Genomic DNA, 19651 nt, shown 5'->3' on the forward strand with positions numbered 1-19651 from the left:
TTATTACATTATACTTTGTTGTCCCAGGAATCAATATACCAAAAATCAGATCAATCCGATGATTTGATCACATAAAAATTTGTTGTTAAAAAAGTAAAAAAATCAACATGTTTAAAATGGACGTACGAACATTTTGGTAATGATTATAGAGTTGCTACGCTTTCTAAATCGTACCTAACTACTAAAGGAATCACCATGCAAAATTTGAAATCGATAGGACAATTCTAACATGCCTAAATTAACGGAAAAATCTATCCGTTACGGACGTACGGACGGACCGACCCTAATTATAGAAAAGCTTCGCTTTTAAAAATCAATTACATTACAGTTATGCCAAACTTTATTGTCTCATGAATGTGATCATTCTTGTTTTAGATATTCATATATTTTCTATAATTAGGGTCGGTCCGTCCGTCCGTCAGAAACAAATACCTTTTTTCGTTGATTTAGGCATGTTAGAATTGTCCTATCGATTTTAAACTTTGCATGGTGATTCCTGTAGTAGTTAGGTACTATCAATAAGATCTACAATCCAATTCCAGGTATTTAAAGGGATAAGACAATGTCCGATAAATTGATATACATCCCCAATAAAAACTCACAAAATTACCCTCTTCTGTAGATTACAATAAGTGGTTGAAACGTTTGGACACTTAAATTTATGAACAAACCAATCAAAATTCAACAAAAGTGCCCAAAATTGTTAAGCCAACGAAGAAGAAAATGTGGTTATAAAACTTTGGGGACTAGTGTAATAAACAGCCCAATGTCCCCTCCCTCCAAGTCTACAATCGCTGTTTGTGTTTTTAAAAATTTTGTTTCCCAAACTGTGAAAATTTTAACTTTCTCATTTTACTTTTTATACGGCTTTTGAATGGTTAATTTCTGAACATTTTTTTCCCATGAAATGAAGTTTTTTTTTTATACATAGATAGCCGTATAATGAATATAAACAGGTTGAAGATAGGAAACAGATTTTTTTGAAAATATAGCAATCAGAGGTGGATTCTTAAAAATCCTCCAAAATCCCATAAAAATCTACAAAAATTAAATAAAATCATGAAAGGGTTATTAACTTAAGATTTTGTTTATTTTTTATAGATTTTTAATGCGATTTTGGAGGAATTTTCACAATTTTTTAAAGCGAGCCTCAATAATTTTATTGAGGAAGTGAGGCAAAAAGTTTTTTTTTAAGAATCCACCTCAGTATGCAATATACTTCAAATTGATACGCCAGTTTGTTAGTTATGCAACAGATCTATAGTATAGATGTATATACAGACAAATACCTCCCTTCCTTTTTGAACGACCTTATTCGTCTGCTTCTAAATTATTTTCTGCTACTTAGCTGTGTTGATATAAGCGACAGCATTGGTTGATTTTCAATGATCCAATAGAAAGGTTGCACAAGGTGGTTGCGATTTGAAGATGCATTTATTTAACCCTTTCTCCCTCTAGTATTTTACTTTAATAGTTATGCTCCATATTAGACATATTATATATCTATTTGTTTATAAAGGTTTCGTGATTTTCTTTTAATATCATATTCCTAGCTCGCTTTCTTTTTCTTTTTTTTATCACCACTCAAACATCTGCTCCATAACTCACTTTGTCAATATGTCTATTGTCTATTTTTGTGCATCGGCACTTATAAATTTATTCTTATAAAGTATTAGGATGCCTGTTTTCTGTTTGTCTATCTGTACCAAAGGATCTCGCTAACCGCTAAACCGATCGGGTTCTCTTTTACAGGGTAGCTTCTCATAGGTCCTGGGAAGGTTTATAACTATTTTTAGGGGAGGGTACCACCACTCTCCTAAGAGCAAGAAAAAATATCCCCCCCCAAAAAAAAAATTTTAAAAACTTTTTCTCGTCACCTCGGGGCTAAAAAAACTAGTTTTAATCTCATAATTGTACATTCTATATCCGCGGAAAGCCGTTTATAATACGATGCGAGAAATAACTATTCTTTTCAAATCTAAAATAAAAGTTGGGTTATGGAATTCAACTGCCCCTAGAGGCCTCTAGGTCGTACCCGCTAGTCTATTCATAAGATCATTTGCACTTTATAACGTATGGTAACGGGAAAATGATGTTCACAAAATCCTTAATCAATGTCATTTGCAAAAAAAAAGGCGTAGATCACATAACTGCACTAGGTTTTTTAAAATAGCAAGAAGCTTAATTATGAACACATTATTGACCAATGGTAAAATTTATAGTGGCCTCTCATTGGCTAATTTTTTTTGTTACGTCATAATCAGTCAGACACTTTTACTTATTCTTAATTATTAGATTTTTTTAGTATGGTTGGGAGAGGGCGGGGAAGGGTTGAAAGGAAAATGAGTAAAAACATGTTTTTCCCTGAAAACTCTTTATTAAGATTTCTATAAAAAGCAGATAAACATTATAAACTTTAACTTTATGAAAAAATTATAAGAGAAAGACCAAGGACGTCAAAGGGGGTAGGCGTAATGGGGTGATTCCCCCCCCCCCCCAAAAAAAAAAAGGTTTACCCCCCCCCCCCTGAAAAAAACCTTGGACGTCCTTGCCTCTATGATATAAAGATTACCCCCCCCCCCATAAATTTTAATTTTCAATCTTTCCCCCCCCCCCCGAAAAAAAATCAAAAAGCTTGGACGCCCTTGAGAAAGACTATGTATTCGGATTCAATTACTGTGTCTTGTTATCTTTTAAGAAAATATGTAAATTTACCATGCGCTATTTTAATAATGGCTCAAATGTAAAGTCACCATGACAAGCATCCTAAAACTGTTTTGTCCTAAATGCAAAATATGCGCATGCAGTTCTTAGGTGAAATCAAAGTGATAACTATTGAAAAATGAATAAAAGATATTTTAGAGCTTTTTCTGTTGTAATTGTATTTCTTACTTTTTCTCTTATTTATATAAAGTAAGAGTTATTTAATCTATATGCAAAAAATGTTTTAATTTTTATTTTTGAATAATGAATATAATACTTTTAAGCAATACTATAACATTGAAAGAATCAGCTGATTTTGTTTAATGCCATTTAGCCCTTGAACGTATAGTATATATACACATACAGCGCGCGTGCGACACAAAAATCCGGACTTTCTAATTTGTAAACAAATGGACATAAAATCATCAGCTTTAAAGATTTTATTGAGAATTTTAAAAACTGAGAGGCAAAATAGGTATATGACTATTGGATTATTCAATAAAATCGTTGCCAGTCTCAATTACCGCACGTAAATTTTTAACTTATTTAATCCTTAAAATATTAGCCATCTATCTCGAATAGGAGTAAAGAAAATAATGAAAATTCAAAAATATGAACCGAACTAGCACCCCCACCAATAGGCAAATCTCAATAAAACTTGCAGAATGATAAGGTATTCAATCCCTGAAAATTTCAGTTGTCTTTCTAGAATAGGTGTTGAGAAAATCAAGAAAAATGTAGGAATCAAACTAGCACCCCAATTAATTGACGAATCTTAAAGAAACTTGGTGAAAATATGAAGAATATTAACATATTTAATTCCTGAAAATTTCAGCCTTCTATCTTTTATAGGAGCCGAGGAAAATCACGTTTTCCCCCACTGCACTGACGGACAGACAGAGTGAATTATAGAGTAGCTTCGCTACTAAAAAGGAGAAAACTGTAAAAAGAGTATTACTTATATTTTTTATGTTCGGTGCACTAGAGAAATGATGCATCTTTTATTGTTCCAGTCGTCCTTGTTTTTTCCCCGTAATTCAATAATTTGACATTTTTTTAGCATTCACATTGAAGAAACCCCAGAAATTATTCGAGTTGGATACCTGAGTGACACTAAGCACGTTGGGAACCTGAGTGAAACAAAGCAATGCAAAAAAGTGCAGAAAATTGGATTTGCAAAATTGCATAAGGTAAGCTAACCCCAATATCTAGCAACTCAAATTTTATTTATATTTGTAATAGATTGTCATCTGTATGTAGATTAGTGTCTCGTTAATTTCTGGACTGATCATATAGGTTCAGAGACTATTATTTGTTGGCTTGACAACGATGGGAACTCTCTTTTTGAATTTTGATTGGCTGTTTCATTTAGTTCAATGTCCAAATGTTTCAACTAATGATTGTAATAAAAATAAGGGGGTATCTTGTGTACACTGTTAAAAATAATTTTTTTATTTAGTATCAATTGATACTCTGGAGAGTATTGGACCCGTAAGAACGCTACAACTATATAATTAATATATAACACTATGTAATACTATATAACACAATAATTATTACTATACAGATTCCATACATTTTTTTAGTATCGATTGATACGCTCTAGGGTACTATAGAATACGCTGTAGAAAAGTATATTAAAATAGTAATATTTTATACGTTGTAGGGTATCGGAAAATACGCTGTAGAAATGTTTCTTGATTTAGTACTATTTCATACGCTGTAGCATATCAGACAATACGCAAGAGAATGATTTATTAAAATAGTAACTATTCATACGTTCTAGGGTACGAATCTGTACTGTAAAGAATAATTGAAACAGACACCATTCGTGCTCACCTCTCATGGAAGTGTTTCAATGCTTGGTCGTTTTAGACAAAGATGAAAAGTTACTATTAATGCTCAGATTTATAATTTTGTTTTTTGTAATTATGACTGACCATAGTTTTTATTTTTAAGGATAATGTTTAGTCCTAAACATCTTTAAAGTAATTTCTTTACTAAATTTACATTTAAATTAATGTTTTATGGCTCTGCTTGGTATGTTTGTTGATATAACAAAATGTATATGTACATGTAATAATCATATATTATAAACTGATCTTTCATCCAAAGTAAAACAGTTTCATACTCTCCAGAGTATCAAAAATTTTGATAGAGGGTAACAACAATTGCGAAGGAGGGTAATAAAAAATTACTTCTACAGTACTGAATTTTATTCCCAAGAGCGTATTGGATAATACTCTACAGACAAATACATTATTTAGTACCACATGTTACTTCACAGAACATTACCTAATACTTAATACAGCATTGAAAACTTCCTTGTATCATAATGAGGTTTTTTTCCTAGTACATACGGATTGATACTATACATTAATGTGAAGAATATATAGTATTACCTGATGCTAAAAAAAAAAATTATTTTTAACAGTGTATCATCATTGGGATGTACATCGGCCATTGTCTTATCCCTTTAGATCCCTGATATTCAATGCAACAAACAATATTATCTATAAATTTTTTTAACTTAAAAAAAAACTCTTTTAGTGTGCAAGTACATCAATACACAATATCCTGGTCAGATATGCTCTCATCAATGATCTGAATGTTGTTCTACCCAATCAGACAGATAGTAAAGGATATTTTGATCAAGATTATAAAGAACCATTTTCAAGGTAATTTATTGCAATGTTAAACCTAGAATGGTTTAGGGGGGGAGGGGGGAAATCCCTATCTTTTAAATCATAGCTTTCAGCAACTTTCTGAATGTCTCTTGAAGAGTAAGATACGAATAAAAAAATTTTAAAAAGTATTAATCAAAGTTAAGGTCTTTTCTGCAAAATCTGTTGGTTGAGATAGGTATTTGAGTATTTCCCGGAATAGGATCGATGTAATCTAAAACGATTTTTTGACTATGTTTGTCCCTCTAGTAAGTTTGTACCCAAAAGCAGGCCTTTTATTATTTAAAGCTAAGCTTTTCTATAAATAAGGTCGGTTCGTACGTCCGTCTGTGACGAATAGCTTTTTTCGTTACTTTAGGCATGTTAGAATTGTCCTATTGATTTCAAACTTTGCATGGGGATTCCTTTAGTAGTTAGGTACGTTTTAGAAAGTGTAGCAACTCTATAATCAATACCAGAATGTCCGTACTTCCATTATAAACATTTTGATTATTAACTTTTTTAACAAAATTTTTTTATGTGATATAATCATCCGATTGATCTAATTTTTGAAGTACTGATTTCTATTACAATAAGAAACAATATTAAAGCAAAGCAACTCTATAATCAAGTCCTAAAAATGTCAGTATGTCCATAAACATTATCCTGTATCAACCAGTTTTGCAACAAATTTACATATAATTTTGTCAAAACTTATATAGGTATTTATATATCACATATTCAGTTCTGATACTCTACAAGGAGTTAATGTTCGTCTGTCCTACCGTTTCAGAGCTTCGCTTTTATGGATGTTTAATCCTTGTTCTTTCTTAGAAAATGGTTGGCCAATGCTCCATGGGAAGAGGCAGGTCTTGAGTATCACATATTTTGTTTGCATGCAAGATGGAATCAGGTAAACAACACAACGTGCTCATGCCGCGTTTTGCACTTTACACTACAAGCAGGAGTACTTGGACAAAAACTTTCCCCTAAAATTTTATGCATTAATTTTCCTTTTTTGAAAACACATAATAACCCCCAGCAAGATATTTCGCCATAGAGTTGCCTTTGAGCTCGTGCAATATATGAACCGATTCCTATGCTACCTTGAATCCCATTCGCCATGAATTAACACCTAATTTTTTGGCGCTAAACGTTGGAAAATCGGACTTTCAAGCAAAAGGTAGCATGCGAGTTCGCCATTGATATCGTAGCAGAGTATGGGGTGAAGTCGCACAATAGTGGCATAAATAAAGAGAGAGTTTTTGATTTTACTCTACTTTTAAAATATAAAACTGAAATATTTTTTTGATGTTTTATTAATTGCATTAAAAAACGAAGAAAATAAGCCATTAATCATTAAATTATGATAACAATAAGTGGGGTAAAATTGCTTTCAAAAAAGTTCTCATAAAAAAAAACACACTGTACAAAGTAGAATTATGTCTGTCCGTCCGTCTGTCTGTCCGTCTGTCTGTCCGTCCCTTAAGATCTTGGTAACCACTGAACCGATTGGATTCTACTCTTCAGGGAATATACCTACTGGTCCTGTGGTGGTTTTGGATCAGTAATATTTGACATAATATCATTTGACATAAATTCATTTTACATAAAACATTTCACATAAAGTATCATTTGACATAAACTCATTTCACATAAAGGTACACTTCAAATAAATACGTTTCACATAAACTCATTTGACATAAAGGTACATTTCATATAAAGGTACACTTCACATAAAGGTACATTTGACATAAAAACATTTGACATAAAGGTACATTTGGCATAAAGGTACACTTCACATAAAGGTACATTTCACATAAAGGTACGTTTGACATAAAGGTACATTTTACATAAATGTACATTTTACATAAAGGTACACTTGACATAAAGGTCCATTTCACATAAAGTTACATTTCACATAAAGGTACATTTGACATAAAGGTACATTTCACATAAGATACATTTCACATAAAAACATTTCACATAAAGGTATATTTGGCATAAAGATACACTTTACATAAAAAAATTTCTTTAACAAAAATGTATATTTTACATATGGGTAAACTACACAAAAAAAATGTTTCACACAAAGGTACATTTCACATAAAGGTACATTTGGCATAAAGGTACATTTCTCATAAAGGTACATTTGCCATAAAGGTACATTTCCCAAAAAAACATTTGACATATATTTTACAAAAAAAGTTTTATATAAAGGTATATTTAGCATAAAGGTACATTTCACATAAAGGTACATTTCCTATGAAAACATTTGACATAAAGGTATATTAAACATAAAGGTACATTTGACATAAAGGTACACTTGACATAAAGATACATTTAACATAAAGGTACTCTTCACATAAAAATCTTGACATAAAGGTACATTTCATATAAAATCATGTTTTTTTCTTCCAAATATTTTCAATGAAAAAAAATATTCCAAAGAAGGTGTATCAACTTTTTTTTTTATAGCTAGCCGGTTCTTTTAGTAAGTAGTAGATGTAAAATTTTTCATAGAATTCAGATATGCAATCGGTTTTTTTGTAGACCTCTTATTTTTAAAGTAATTTAGGTTTTTAAAAAAAAAATTAAGTCGATTTTAAGGTACTAAAATGCAACAAAAAAAAGAAAAAAAATGGCCATTATGAACAAAAATAGTAAGATCTTTAATTTGACACCTTACTTTTTCAATTCTGTCAGGTAATTATTGAAAAAATCGATTTTTTTAAACCCACGAGAATAAAAACTTTGAACTTAATTTTATTATTTCACAGGTAAAAAAATATGGGTTCATATATACCTTTAGAATCAGAAAAATATTACGAATTCATTGTAAGCAAAAAAAAAAGTTTACAATATAGTATATAAACTACAATAAAAGGAATTATATGAAAATATCATATTATATTGTACAGGCAACGTCTTAATTCTTGAATTGAGTATAAAAATGGGAAGGGGGTAAAGAGGGGGTAAAAAAGGGAAGACAATAGTGTTGCCTGAACAAAAAATATAGTTGGCTATTTGTTTATTTGTTTACTTTTTTTCAATTTTGCTTACAATGGATTCGTAATATTTTTCTGATTCTAAAGGTATATATGAACCCATGTTTTTATGTCTGTTTGAGAAAATATTTAGGTCTAAAGTTTTTATTAAACCAAGGTTAAAAAAATAGATTTTTTCAATAATTACTCAACAGAATTTTAAAAGTAAGGTGTCAAATTAAAGATCTTACTATTTTTGTTCTTACTGGCCATTTTCTTCTTTTATTTTGTTGCGTTTTAGTACCTTAAACCCGACTTAATTATTTTTTTAAAAAACTTAAATTACTTTAAAAATAAGAGGTCTACAAAGAAACCGATTGCATATCTGAATTCTATGAAAAATTTTACAACTACTACTTACTAAAAGAACCGGCTAGCTATAAAAAAAAGTTGATACACCTTCTTTAAGAATGAAAATCTGTAAAGCTTTTGTCATAAAGGTACGTTTGTCATAAATTACTGGTACCCAAAGTTTTGTACTGATACCCAAAGTTTTATACTGGTATCCAAAGTTTTATACTGGTACCCAAAGTTTTATACTGATACCTAAAGTTTTATACTGGTACACAAAGTTTTATACTGGTACCCAAAGTTTTATACTGGTACCCAAAGTTTTATACTGGTATCAAAAGTTTTATAGTGGTACCCAAAGTTTTATACTGGTACCCAAAGTTTTATACTGGTACCCAAAGCTTTATACTGGTACAAAAAATTTTATTCTGGTACCCAAAGTTTTATACTAGTAACCAAAGTTTTATACTAGTACCCAAAGTTTTATACTGGTACCCAAAGTTTTATTCTGGTACCCAAAATTTTATTCTGGTACTTAAAGTTTTATACTGGTACCCAAAATTTTATTCTGGTACCCAATATACAAAGCAATGTAAAATGTTTTTATGTGAAAAATTCCTTAATGTGAAAATTTTTATGTGAAATATATCTTTATGTGAAACGTTTTTATGTGAAAAATTCTTTAATAAGAAAATGTTTTATGTGAAATGTATCTTTATGTGAAATGTTATTATGTGAAATGTACCTTTATATCAAGTGTACCTTTTTGTGAAAAATACCTTTATGTGAAATATACCTTTATGTTAAATGTACCTTTATGTGAAATGTACCTTTATGTGAAATGTACCTTTATGTAAAATGTACCTTTATGCCAAGTGTACCTTTATGTCAAGTGTACCTTTATGTCAAATGTACCTTTATGTCAAATGTACCTTTATGTCAAATGTACCTTTATGTCAAGTGTACCTTTATGCCAAATGTACCTTTATGCCAAATGTACCTTTATGTGAAACGTTTTTATGTGAATTGTACCTTTATGGCAAATGTACCTTTATGTCATGTGTTTTTATGCCAAATGTACCTTTATGTTAAGTGATTTTATGTCAAATGTTTTATGTGAAATGAATTTATGTGAAATGATATTATGTCAAATATTACTGATCCGGTGGTTTTAGGCTATTTTTTGGGGGGGGTGGGACACTCTCCCAAAAACAAAAAAATCCCCCCCCCCATTTTTTTTGCTGAAGATTTCCTTAGTCCTTTTACGAATATCACCAAAAAATTTTTTGATCACCTTTTGGGTCAAAGCCCCTAGAGACTAGGGGGGAAGCCACTAGTAATTCTATAATTTAGTAAGTTAGGAAGGAACATCATTTGTGCATGAAATGCAAAATAATCTTGAAATCTTAATACTTTTGTGAATTTTTAATCTATTAAAAAAGTAGAATGATGTCTGTCTGTCCGTTCGTCCGTCTGTCTGTCTGTCCGTCCGTCCGTCTGTCTGTCTGTCCGTCCGTCCGTCTGTCTGTCCGTTTGTCCGTCCTTTAAGATCTTGGTAATCACTGATTGGATTATACTCTTCAGGGTATATACCTATTGGTCTTGTGGTAGTCTTAAGATATTTTATTGGGGGTGGGACACCCTCAACCCCCCAAAAAATGAAAAAAAAAAAATAGTTTTTAGGCAGTTACTTCACAATAAATGGCAGCACCAGTACTATATTTGATAGATTATTTTGTTTATTATAGGCTGAAATATCTGCAACACTTGGGGAAGGAGCAAAATATTTCACCATGTTGAGGCATCCAGTGAACCTGGCTGTCTCTCTCTGGGATTATGGAATAATTACGAATACCTGGCAGGGACTCAGAGCACTAGAAGAAGTTATTCAAGCAATAAAAAAAGGAGATGAGAATAGTCTGGATGTTAAGGTAGTTACTTTTGATTAACTTCAGTTGAGAGAGAGTTAGAATCCCTGATTTGTTACTAAAAATATCAGTATTCTTTAATAGTAATTAATTTTTTTAAGTAATAGCATTTATGAAATCTTTGATTAAAATTTCACAAAATTGCATTAACACTTCTTTCACATAAATGTCTCTAGGAAAATTTGCAGAAGAGTTTCCTGGTCCTTTATGTAGGAATTTTAATTTCAGTCCTTTCGTCATTTCATTTTTTAAGAATTTTAATTTCTTTTTTCAGCTTTTCAAGGAATGGATTGGCAATAGAATGTTGTATGATCTTGGTTTAAATTATGAAGATATGAAAAATGAATCTGCAATTGAAACCATGACCAAACAAGTTGACCAGAATTTCAATATTATTCTCATAGTTGAAAGGTATTTAGGTATAGATACATAAAATGAAAGTATACCTTTTCCAGTATGGCTTTGACATTTATTAACATCAGCTGTTTACCAGTTTTGTTACCTTGGCCCTTCGGCCTCTTGGCAATATTAAACTGGTCTTGATCTTATAATCTTTCATCTCAATATCTGCTATAATACAATGCAATAAATGATTATTATTGACATATTTCATCATTATTTAGCAGATACACTGTAGAATAGCAGTATTTTTGACATCAGATGTTACCAAAACAAGGATGACAACATCCATAAGTAGCGAAGCTCAAAATTATAAATGGATATCAGGGAAAAAATCACTATAGAGCAGTGCCATACAATAATCATTAAACTTGATAAAATAGGGAAACCACAAATCCTTTAAAATCACGCCACTTTTTAATCATAAAAACATAAAAATCTAGGAATCGATCTATCACCGCAATTAATAGACAAATCTTAATGAAATTTGATGGAAATATGTAGAATATGAGCATATTCAATCCCTGACAATTTCAACCTAAAAATCTAGGAATCATTCTTGCACCCTAATTAATAAACAAATCTTTATGAAATTTGTTGAAAATATGTAAAATGTAAAATAAATTAATCCCTAAAAATTTCGAGAAAATTACAAAAACATAAAAATCTAGGAATCGATCTAGCACCCCAATTAACAGACAGATGGACAAAATAATGTATAGAATAGATGAGCATATGTCATAGGAATCTTTACTAAAAATTTCAGCTGTCTATCTTTAATAGGAGCCGAGAAAATCACGTTTCCTGCATAGTGTTACAGGCTTACTGACGGACTGACTGATGGACAGACAAAGTGAATTATAGAGTAGCTTCGCTACTTATAAAGGGAGAGATAGTCTCTACTTGTATTGCGTAAAATCCGTGAGTAAGCTTCAGTCGAAAGCGATTATTAAGTCTAATATTGACAAAACGCATATTTAATAACGCTTAGACTTAATAATCGCTTTCAACTGAAGCTAACTCACGGATTTTATACAATACAAGCCTAACCTACTTCTCCCTTTAATGTAGAAACTTTCTTTGACAACAAATTTTATCTATTTTCCCCTTTTCTAGGTTTGAAGAATCTCTTATATTACTGAAAGAACTTTTGTGCTGGGATTACAGGTCTGTTTTTGATTTATTTGAAATGATTATATCTCAGAATTTATTTCTATATTGTCAAACTTTTTGGAATAATTTTTTTATAAGTTCAATGAAAATATATTTTGAAAAATTTTTTTAGGGATATTGAGAATCTTTTATTGAATGGAACTGGAGAAAATACAAGAGCCAAGTTAACTGAAGATTCAATCAAATGGCTAGGAAAATAAATAGTCAATATGAAATCTGTCTGCAGTCAATTTACAAATGAATATACAATCACAAAACCTATATTATGTTAATTTTTTATTTCCTTTTATATTAACAAAAAAATTGGGTAAAATTTTTAGTGTTTTTAAATTGGACTAGAAAAAAATGGTGAACCCAATTGAGTATAATCTTTAAACAACATGTATTTTTACCCACAGAGTAAGGGAGGGGACAATAGACAATTAATTCAATTTAAGAGTTTTCGCTGAAAGGCCATGAAATCCAGATTTATCCAGAAAATACCCAAAGTCAGTCAGAACCTGCTAAATTCTTGCACATTCCCTTTAAGCCAGTACCCAAAGTCTGAGACTCCTAAAACATAAACATTCGATCCATTGTCCCCTCCCTTATTCCCTGATTTTTACCAGACAGTCTATTTATAGAGTACCTAATTCATGATATTTGTTTAAAAAAGCTGGGAGACAAAAAATCCTTTTAATTCAAAATTTGATTAAAAGTTGTCTTTAAAAAATGATTATATTTCATTATATTGACTTATTTATCGCAGAGGAGTATTTATCAGCTGACATGCAGCTTTACAAATATTTCAAAGCAAAGTTTGATAAAAAATTACAAGAATATGGAGAGGAGAGAATGAAACAAGAAGTAGCAAGACTTAGACAACAAAATGAAAACTTGAGAGTAAGTTTGAATAGCTTCTCAATTAAAACCAATATAAAACTAGCAGCTACGCTCTTAGACTTTAGGGTTTTGGTTTACAGGGTAAAGGCGCATTTGCCGCGTAGCATGGTAAAGGGACATTTTATGCGTAGCGGTGTGTGCGCATTTGCCACGTAACATTTTACATCACATCATCACAGAAATATCACGGAACAGCAGAATAGGAGAAGAGTGTTAACAAAAAAAATAGCACAAAAGCATCCCAATACTTTAATAAAAACAAGGATGACAACATCCATAAAAGCGAAGCACTGAAATGGTAGGACAAACGGACATTAACACTTATATAGTGTTAGAACTGAATAATCAGAATATAATGTATAAGAGTCGAAGCAAAATTGTAAGTAAATTTGTTAAAAACTGCTTGATACAGGAAAATGTGTATGGACATATTTACATTTTTAGGACTTGATTATAGAGTTGCTTCGATTATAACATTATACTTTGTTGTCCCAGGAATTAGTATACCAAAAATCAGACCAATCGGATGATTATATCACATAAAAATGTGTTGTTAAAAAAGTAAAAATCAACATGTTTAAAATGGACATACGGACATTCTTATAATGATTGTAATAATGTACCTAACTACTAAAGGAATCACCATGTAAAGTTTGAAATCGATAGGACAATTCTAACATGCCTAAATAAACGAAAAAAGCTATCAGTTTGTGACGGACGGACGGACCGACCCTAATTATAGAAAAGCTTCGCTTTTAAAAAAATAATAGCCTGAAAACCATGCCAGGACCTTAAATGAAGAATCTCTTCGTATTATAAACAGCTTTCCGCGGATATAAGGATGTACAATTATAAGATTAAAACCAGTCTTTTATCCCCGAGATGCCGAAGGCTGAGAACCAGCCATAGTCCACCGGGTGTTAATCGATTTCAAATGAATACAGGAAAAACTATTTCTCGTATTCATTCGAATCCGGTGGATAGGAACCGGTTCTCATCCATACGAAAAAACTATGTCTAGCATCGTATTATATCCAGCTTTCTACGAATATAAAAATGTACAATCATAATCTCATACTTGTACATTCTATAACCGCGGAAAGCCGTTTATAATACGATGCGAGAAATAACTATTCTTTATTTTTTTTAGAAAACTTGTGGAATTGAAGAAAAAATATTTCTAAGTGCAGGGCTAAATAAAAGCTTAAGGATTCAAGATACAGAGTCTGAAGAGCCTTACTGCGAGTAAGTAAGTCCCAGCCCAATGAAGAAATTAAGATATAGATTATCAACTTCTGTCATTGGCAAGTGGGTTAGATTAAGCAATACTTTTGTCCTATTAAAAAAAAACACCCTGTATATTCATTATCCAGTTAATTATGTATCTGGCCCTTCCCTACTTGATATGGTTTTGACAAATTTGCGAAAACAGTGTGTATTGGCTTTATCTTTGGACTGAGAGGGTAGGTTATTGGGAATAAAATCATTCTTATATGATAAATTTTCCCAAGTTTTAAGATTTGTTTGGGATAGGCCTCAAAGTTCAGAAATTGGAGGCCTCCAAATGGTCTCTGGACAGGTAAAAATAAAAATTAATATTTTTTGAAGAGTTAGTGGTCAACTTATAAAACAAAATATGCATCTTTTTTCTTCAAATATGTAAATAACATTTAAAAATATGCATATTTTTTTTTATAAGTTGACCTCTAACTCTTCAAAAAACTTTTTTATTATTTTTGCCTGTCCAGAGACCTATCCAAAAAAATCATATATATTGGGAAAATTTAACATATAAGAATGATTTTATCCTTAATAACCTATCCTCTCAGTCCAAAGATAAAGCCAATACACACTGTTTACGCAAATGTGTCAAAACTTCCCCCCCTTTTATCACCATATAAAGTAGAGAAGGGCCAGATACATAATTAACTGGATAATGAATATACAGGGTGTTTTTTTTTAATAGGACAAAAGTATTGCTTAATTTAACCCACTTGCCAATGACAGAAGTTGATAATCTATATCTTAATTTCTTCATTGGGCTGGGACATTTTGTATAAGAAAAAAATATTTAGCGATTTTCAACAAATTCTGCCTTAAAAACCGGTTTTTCCAAAGTACCTATTTTTTGAAGATTTTTGGATCATGACCAATTTAAATGGTGTGCAAAAATGCGTATATTTTTAAAATTCAAATTGCGCGGCTTGTGTTAATAGTCGAAAAATGTTATATATATTGTAAAAATCTTCATAAACTCTAGTTTTTTAAAGTATAAGAACTATTCCTGTGCTACGTATAGTTTAGGAGCTATGTGGTAAAATGTCCCAACTTACTTAAAATTTTCAACATTTCTCACATTTTCCAACGGTGCTTCCATACTACAAATACCATGAATATGTTACATAAATTTCCAAAAACCAGAGTTTATGACAATTTTTTAAAATGTACGCATTTTTGCACACTCTTTAAAGTTTAATTTAATTAAGTAATTAACTTAAACTGTTTTTAACCTATTTTTATAACGTATATAAAAAATATACTATGACACCAGTAGAATGAGACTGCAGAGCCTAAATTTGAATTAAGTCCCCAATAAACTTTTTTGGGGGGATTTAAATATTAATTTTTACTGTTGCCGTGATCATTTTGACTGAAGCAAAAGTTTTTTTTTTATTTGGGTAAAATTCGTAGCTTTTAAAGTGTTTTGCTTCATAAATATTGTATTCTGGTATAGAGTAAAATTAGGCCTTATGATTTTACTATAAAAATTCACTAAAAAGTTAATTCTTTATAATATATCAACGAATTAACATTAACATTTTTGTGTTCTCTCACTTATTTTAAAAACATAAAAAATGGCTGTATAGGGTTAAATGACAACAAATGTTTATGCAATACAACAAATTTATTTTTGTCACATATACAAATGTGTTATAAAATAAGATTATTCAAACTTATCTTTTAAAATAATTTTAAAAAGTATGTATCATTTATGTGTATGGTTTTCATTCTTTTTATTTTAATTAAATAAAAAATATTTAACTACATTGGAAATAAGTCACTTTATGAAAACACTCTTTTTTTGAATTGTAAAGAATTATATAAAACAAGACTTCTTATTGGTTAGATTTCAGAATTATTTGTTTTATTGTAAATGTTAGATTTTTCAATGAAATTAATTGTTTTGGAGAAAAAAAAAATATTTCCAATGAACAGAGTAATGTTTTTTTTATTGTATCAATATAAAGTGAATTATATAAAAATGTTCTGTAAGCCACAATATTACCCGAAGTAAAAAAAGAGCTCTTGCTACGGTCAAAATGATTACAGCAACACTAAAAATTAATTTTTAAATCCCCCAAAACAAGTTTATTGGGGACTTAATTCAAATTTGGGCTCTGCAGTCTGATTCTATAGGTGTCCTAGTATATTTTTGACCCCCCATTCAAAAATAGGTTAAAAACAGTTTAAGCAATAGATCTAATAAATGAATCATTACTACCATTTGACTTACTTCTTGCCAGGAATTTAAGAAATAATGCCTATGACTGTTTGTTAACAGGGATTTTTTTTGAATAATATAAAATATATTGCTGGATATCTTGCCGGATAGTTTCAATATCCGGTATCCGGCCCAGCCCTAATATAGAACAAGGATGACAACATCCATATAAACGAAGCACTGAAACGGTAGGACAAACGGACATTAACACTTGTATAGTTTCTGAACTGAATAATCAGAATAAAAAAGTATCGAAAGAGTTGGAGCAAAATTGTAAGAAAATTTATTGAAAAACTGCTTGATACAGGATAATGTTTATGGACATACTTACATTTTTAGGACTTGATTATAGAGTTGCTTCGCTTCTACTATTGTTCTTTGTTGTCCCAGAAATCAATATACCAAAAATCAGATCAAACAGATAATTAGACCACAAAAAATTAGTTGTTAAAAAAGTAGAAAAATCAACATGTTTAAAATGGACGTACGGACATTCTGGTAATGATTATAGAGTTGCTACGCTTTCTAAATCGTACCCAACTACTACAGGAATCATCATGCAAAGTTTGAATTCGTTCGATAGGACAATTATAACATGCCTAAATTAACGAATAAAAGCTATCTTTCTCGGACGGACCTATGGACGGACGGACCGACCCTAATTATAGAAAAGCTACGCTTTTAAAAATTAAGTCCTCTTCCCTAACTTGTTCACTACCATACTTGGAGACAGCGCAAAATGTCAACAAAAAAATGACGTCATACGATAAAATTGTCCGTTGAGAGGCCAGTATACATTGACCGATGGTAAAATATGTACTCGTCTTAATTGGTTATTTTATTGTATGACGTCATTTTCTGGTGCCGTTTTGCGCTGTCTCCTACTTAGATTTTTTAAGGACTCTACTTTTAAACCTAAATACTTTGTTGTTTTTTTGTGCCTATAAAAATGATCTTATGTTGGCCTACCATTTGTATACCTGCCTGTCATGGGTAATTTAGTCTGTGTATTGGCCTGTCATTTGTTATTTGCATTGTTTGGCGTCATTTTTTTAAAGACACTATAAGGGCGTTTTTGACAGATTTGCTTTTTCATTTGAATATCTTATTTTGGTAATATCTGCATCTCATATTAGCGGCTACGCCTCCTGATATATCATTGGACACTTAAGGAAAGGTTGGAGGACCAACTATCCCCAAATTGCCTGAAGTGCGCCTAGAGGCCTGACTGTATCTTTACCAATTAAATCATCAATCCAGCAATAACTCTAATTTTTTTCAGTTTAATAGTATCAGCAAACCTGTCTATTACAGAGGTAGCCATGTATACACAAAGATTAAGAACAAGAACTATTGTCGAACAAAAGAACAGAACAACACTGAATCGGCCATGATCATTGATTTTATTTAGGGTTGGGCCGGATATCCGGCCATTTTCAATATCCGCCCAGATACCTGATTTTGAAATTTTCCAGATACCGGATATCTGGCATTAAAAATCAGCCGGATATCCGGTAATTTGCCGGATATCGAACGTACCAGATGTCCGGCCAGACCAGGATATACGGCATTAGAAATAAATCGGATATCAGGTGTCAGACCCAACCCTAATTTTATTAATGTATTTGTGATATATTGACTGTGTGCTATATTAATGTATCCATCATTGTTAAGAGCGACTTTTTAGTAGCGAAGCTACTCTATAATTCACTTTGTCCGTCCGTCAGTTCGTAACGCTATGGGGGAAATGGGATTTACTCAGCTCCTATAAAAGATAGACAGCTGAAATTTTTAGTAAAGATTCCTATGACTTATGCCCATCTAATCTATACATTGTTTTGTCCATCTGTCTGCTATTTGGGGTGCTAGATCGATTCCTAGATTTTCAAGTTTTCGTGATTTTCTCAATTAAGATGGAGGGCTGAAATTTTAAGGGATTGATAGATTTTATATTCTACTTATTTCAACGAAGTTTTGTTAAGATTTGTTTATTAATTGGGGTGCTAGTGTGGTAAGGTGAAGCAGTTCAACCCTACTGAGCGAGTTCGATTCAAACGAGCCCCTAGCCTTAAAGATTCTACCAATAAATAACTACAAGGAGTTACTGATTAAAGAATATATTTTGAACTGATTCATTACAAGAGATATACAGGTTTATATAGCAAATAGAAGTATAACAATAGATTATGAGGGGTAGCTGGTGATGGGTTCCTTTGAGCTGGGGGCTGTGTCCACAGGCGCAAAGGTAGGAGGGAAGGCTGCCTCCTTGGGGTAGGCAGGTGATGGCAGAGAAAGGGGAAGGTCCGGCTGCAGCAAGGGGAAGGCAGACATCTCCCGGTAAGACAGTTGACTGGGGCTTGGGGTTGTAGAGGGGCCGCGCCCCTCCCACTATCAGAGATGTCCAATCTGACCGCTGCTTGTGAGGTATTGGCAAGGCCCCGGAGGGGCAGGGTGAAATGGTGATAATAGGATTAGCGCTGGGTTGTAATTTGATAAGCCGCAGCATAGCAACTCTATGAAAGGCTTGTCCGTATACTGCCGTCTTACCACACTAGATCGATTCCTAGATTTCCGTGATTTTCTCGATTCCTATTCATGATTGACAGCTGAAATTATCAGGGATTAAATATGATCATATTCTACACATTTCCATCAAGTTTCATTAAGATTAGTCTATTAATTGGGGTGCTAGATCAATTTTGAGGTTTCCTGTTTTACCTATTTTATCATGTTTAATAAATGACACTGCTCTATAGTAAATTTTTTCTCGATATCCATTCATAACGTTTTAGCTTCGCTACATATGGATGTTGTCATCCTTGTTTTTGATCTTTTTTCAAAAGGTATATCAAAAATATACTGACACAAGCAGAATCATACGGCAAAGCTAAAAATACGAATAGGCCCTAAAATAACTGTTTTGGGGAGATTTTAAAGTTTATTTTTTATTATGGATTGAACATGACTTAACAGATCTGAGGGCTTTTTAAAAGCGAAGCTTTTCTATAATTAGGGTTGGTCCGTAACGGATAGCTTTTTTCGTTAATTTAGGCATGTTAGAAT

At 31.7% G+C, this 19651-nt stretch overlaps 2 protein-coding genes across 2 annotated transcripts; both read left to right on the forward strand.

The window, feature by feature from the left end:
• The first annotated feature begins 3368 nt into the window (after positions 1-3368).
• LOC145333360 (galactosylceramide sulfotransferase-like) lies at positions 3369-12404 on the forward strand. The gene is made up of 8 exons (XM_080178477.1): positions 3369-3376; positions 3764-3893; positions 5254-5381; positions 6201-6279; positions 10453-10635; positions 10907-11043; positions 12148-12198; positions 12317-12404. The coding sequence occupies exons 1-8, from the start codon at positions 3369-3371 to the stop codon at positions 12402-12404; spliced, it is 804 nt and encodes a 267-aa protein (XP_080034603.1).
• A 412-nt stretch (positions 12405-12816) lies between these two features.
• On the forward strand, positions 12817-18261 carry LOC145333425 (uncharacterized). Its single transcript, XM_080178551.1, has 3 exons — positions 12817-13086; positions 14237-14331; positions 17871-18261. The coding sequence occupies exons 1-3, from the start codon at positions 12916-12918 to the stop codon at positions 17980-17982; spliced, it is 378 nt and encodes a 125-aa protein (XP_080034677.1). The 5' UTR covers positions 12817-12915; the 3' UTR covers positions 17983-18261.
• The last annotated feature ends 1390 nt before the right edge of the window (positions 18262-19651 follow it).

The sequence above is a fragment of the Acartia tonsa genome, chromosome 12 (genome assembly GCF_053477335.1).
Source record: "Acartia tonsa isolate MP-2025a chromosome 12, ASM5347733v1, whole genome shotgun sequence".
In the NCBI taxonomy this organism is placed as follows: Eukaryota; Metazoa; Arthropoda; class Copepoda; order Calanoida; family Acartiidae; genus Acartia; species Acartia tonsa.

What these genes read in the sequence shown, in the direction of transcription:
- LOC145333360 (XM_080178477.1), top strand. An exon ending in TGCATGCAAGATGGAATCAG is followed by an intron (nt 6,280 to 10,452) that starts GTAAACAACACA and finishes TGTTTATTATAG; the next exon opens with GCTGAAATATCTGCAACACT. An exon ending in AGAATAGTCTGGATGTTAAG is followed by an intron (nt 10,636 to 10,906) that starts GTAGTTACTTTT and finishes TTCTTTTTTCAG; the next exon opens with CTTTTCAAGGAATGGATTGG.
- LOC145333425 (XM_080178551.1), top strand. Translation starts at nt 12,916, where the DNA reads ATGATTATATTTCATTATATTGACTTATTTATCGCAGAGGAGTATTTA. An exon ending in AACAAAATGAAAACTTGAGA is followed by an intron (nt 13,087 to 14,236) that starts GTAAGTTTGAAT and finishes TATTTTTTTTAG; the next exon opens with AAAACTTGTGGAATTGAAGA. An exon ending in TCTGAAGAGCCTTACTGCGA is followed by an intron (nt 14,332 to 17,870) that starts GTAAGTAAGTCC and finishes AATTTTTTTCAG; the next exon opens with TTTAATAGTATCAGCAAACC.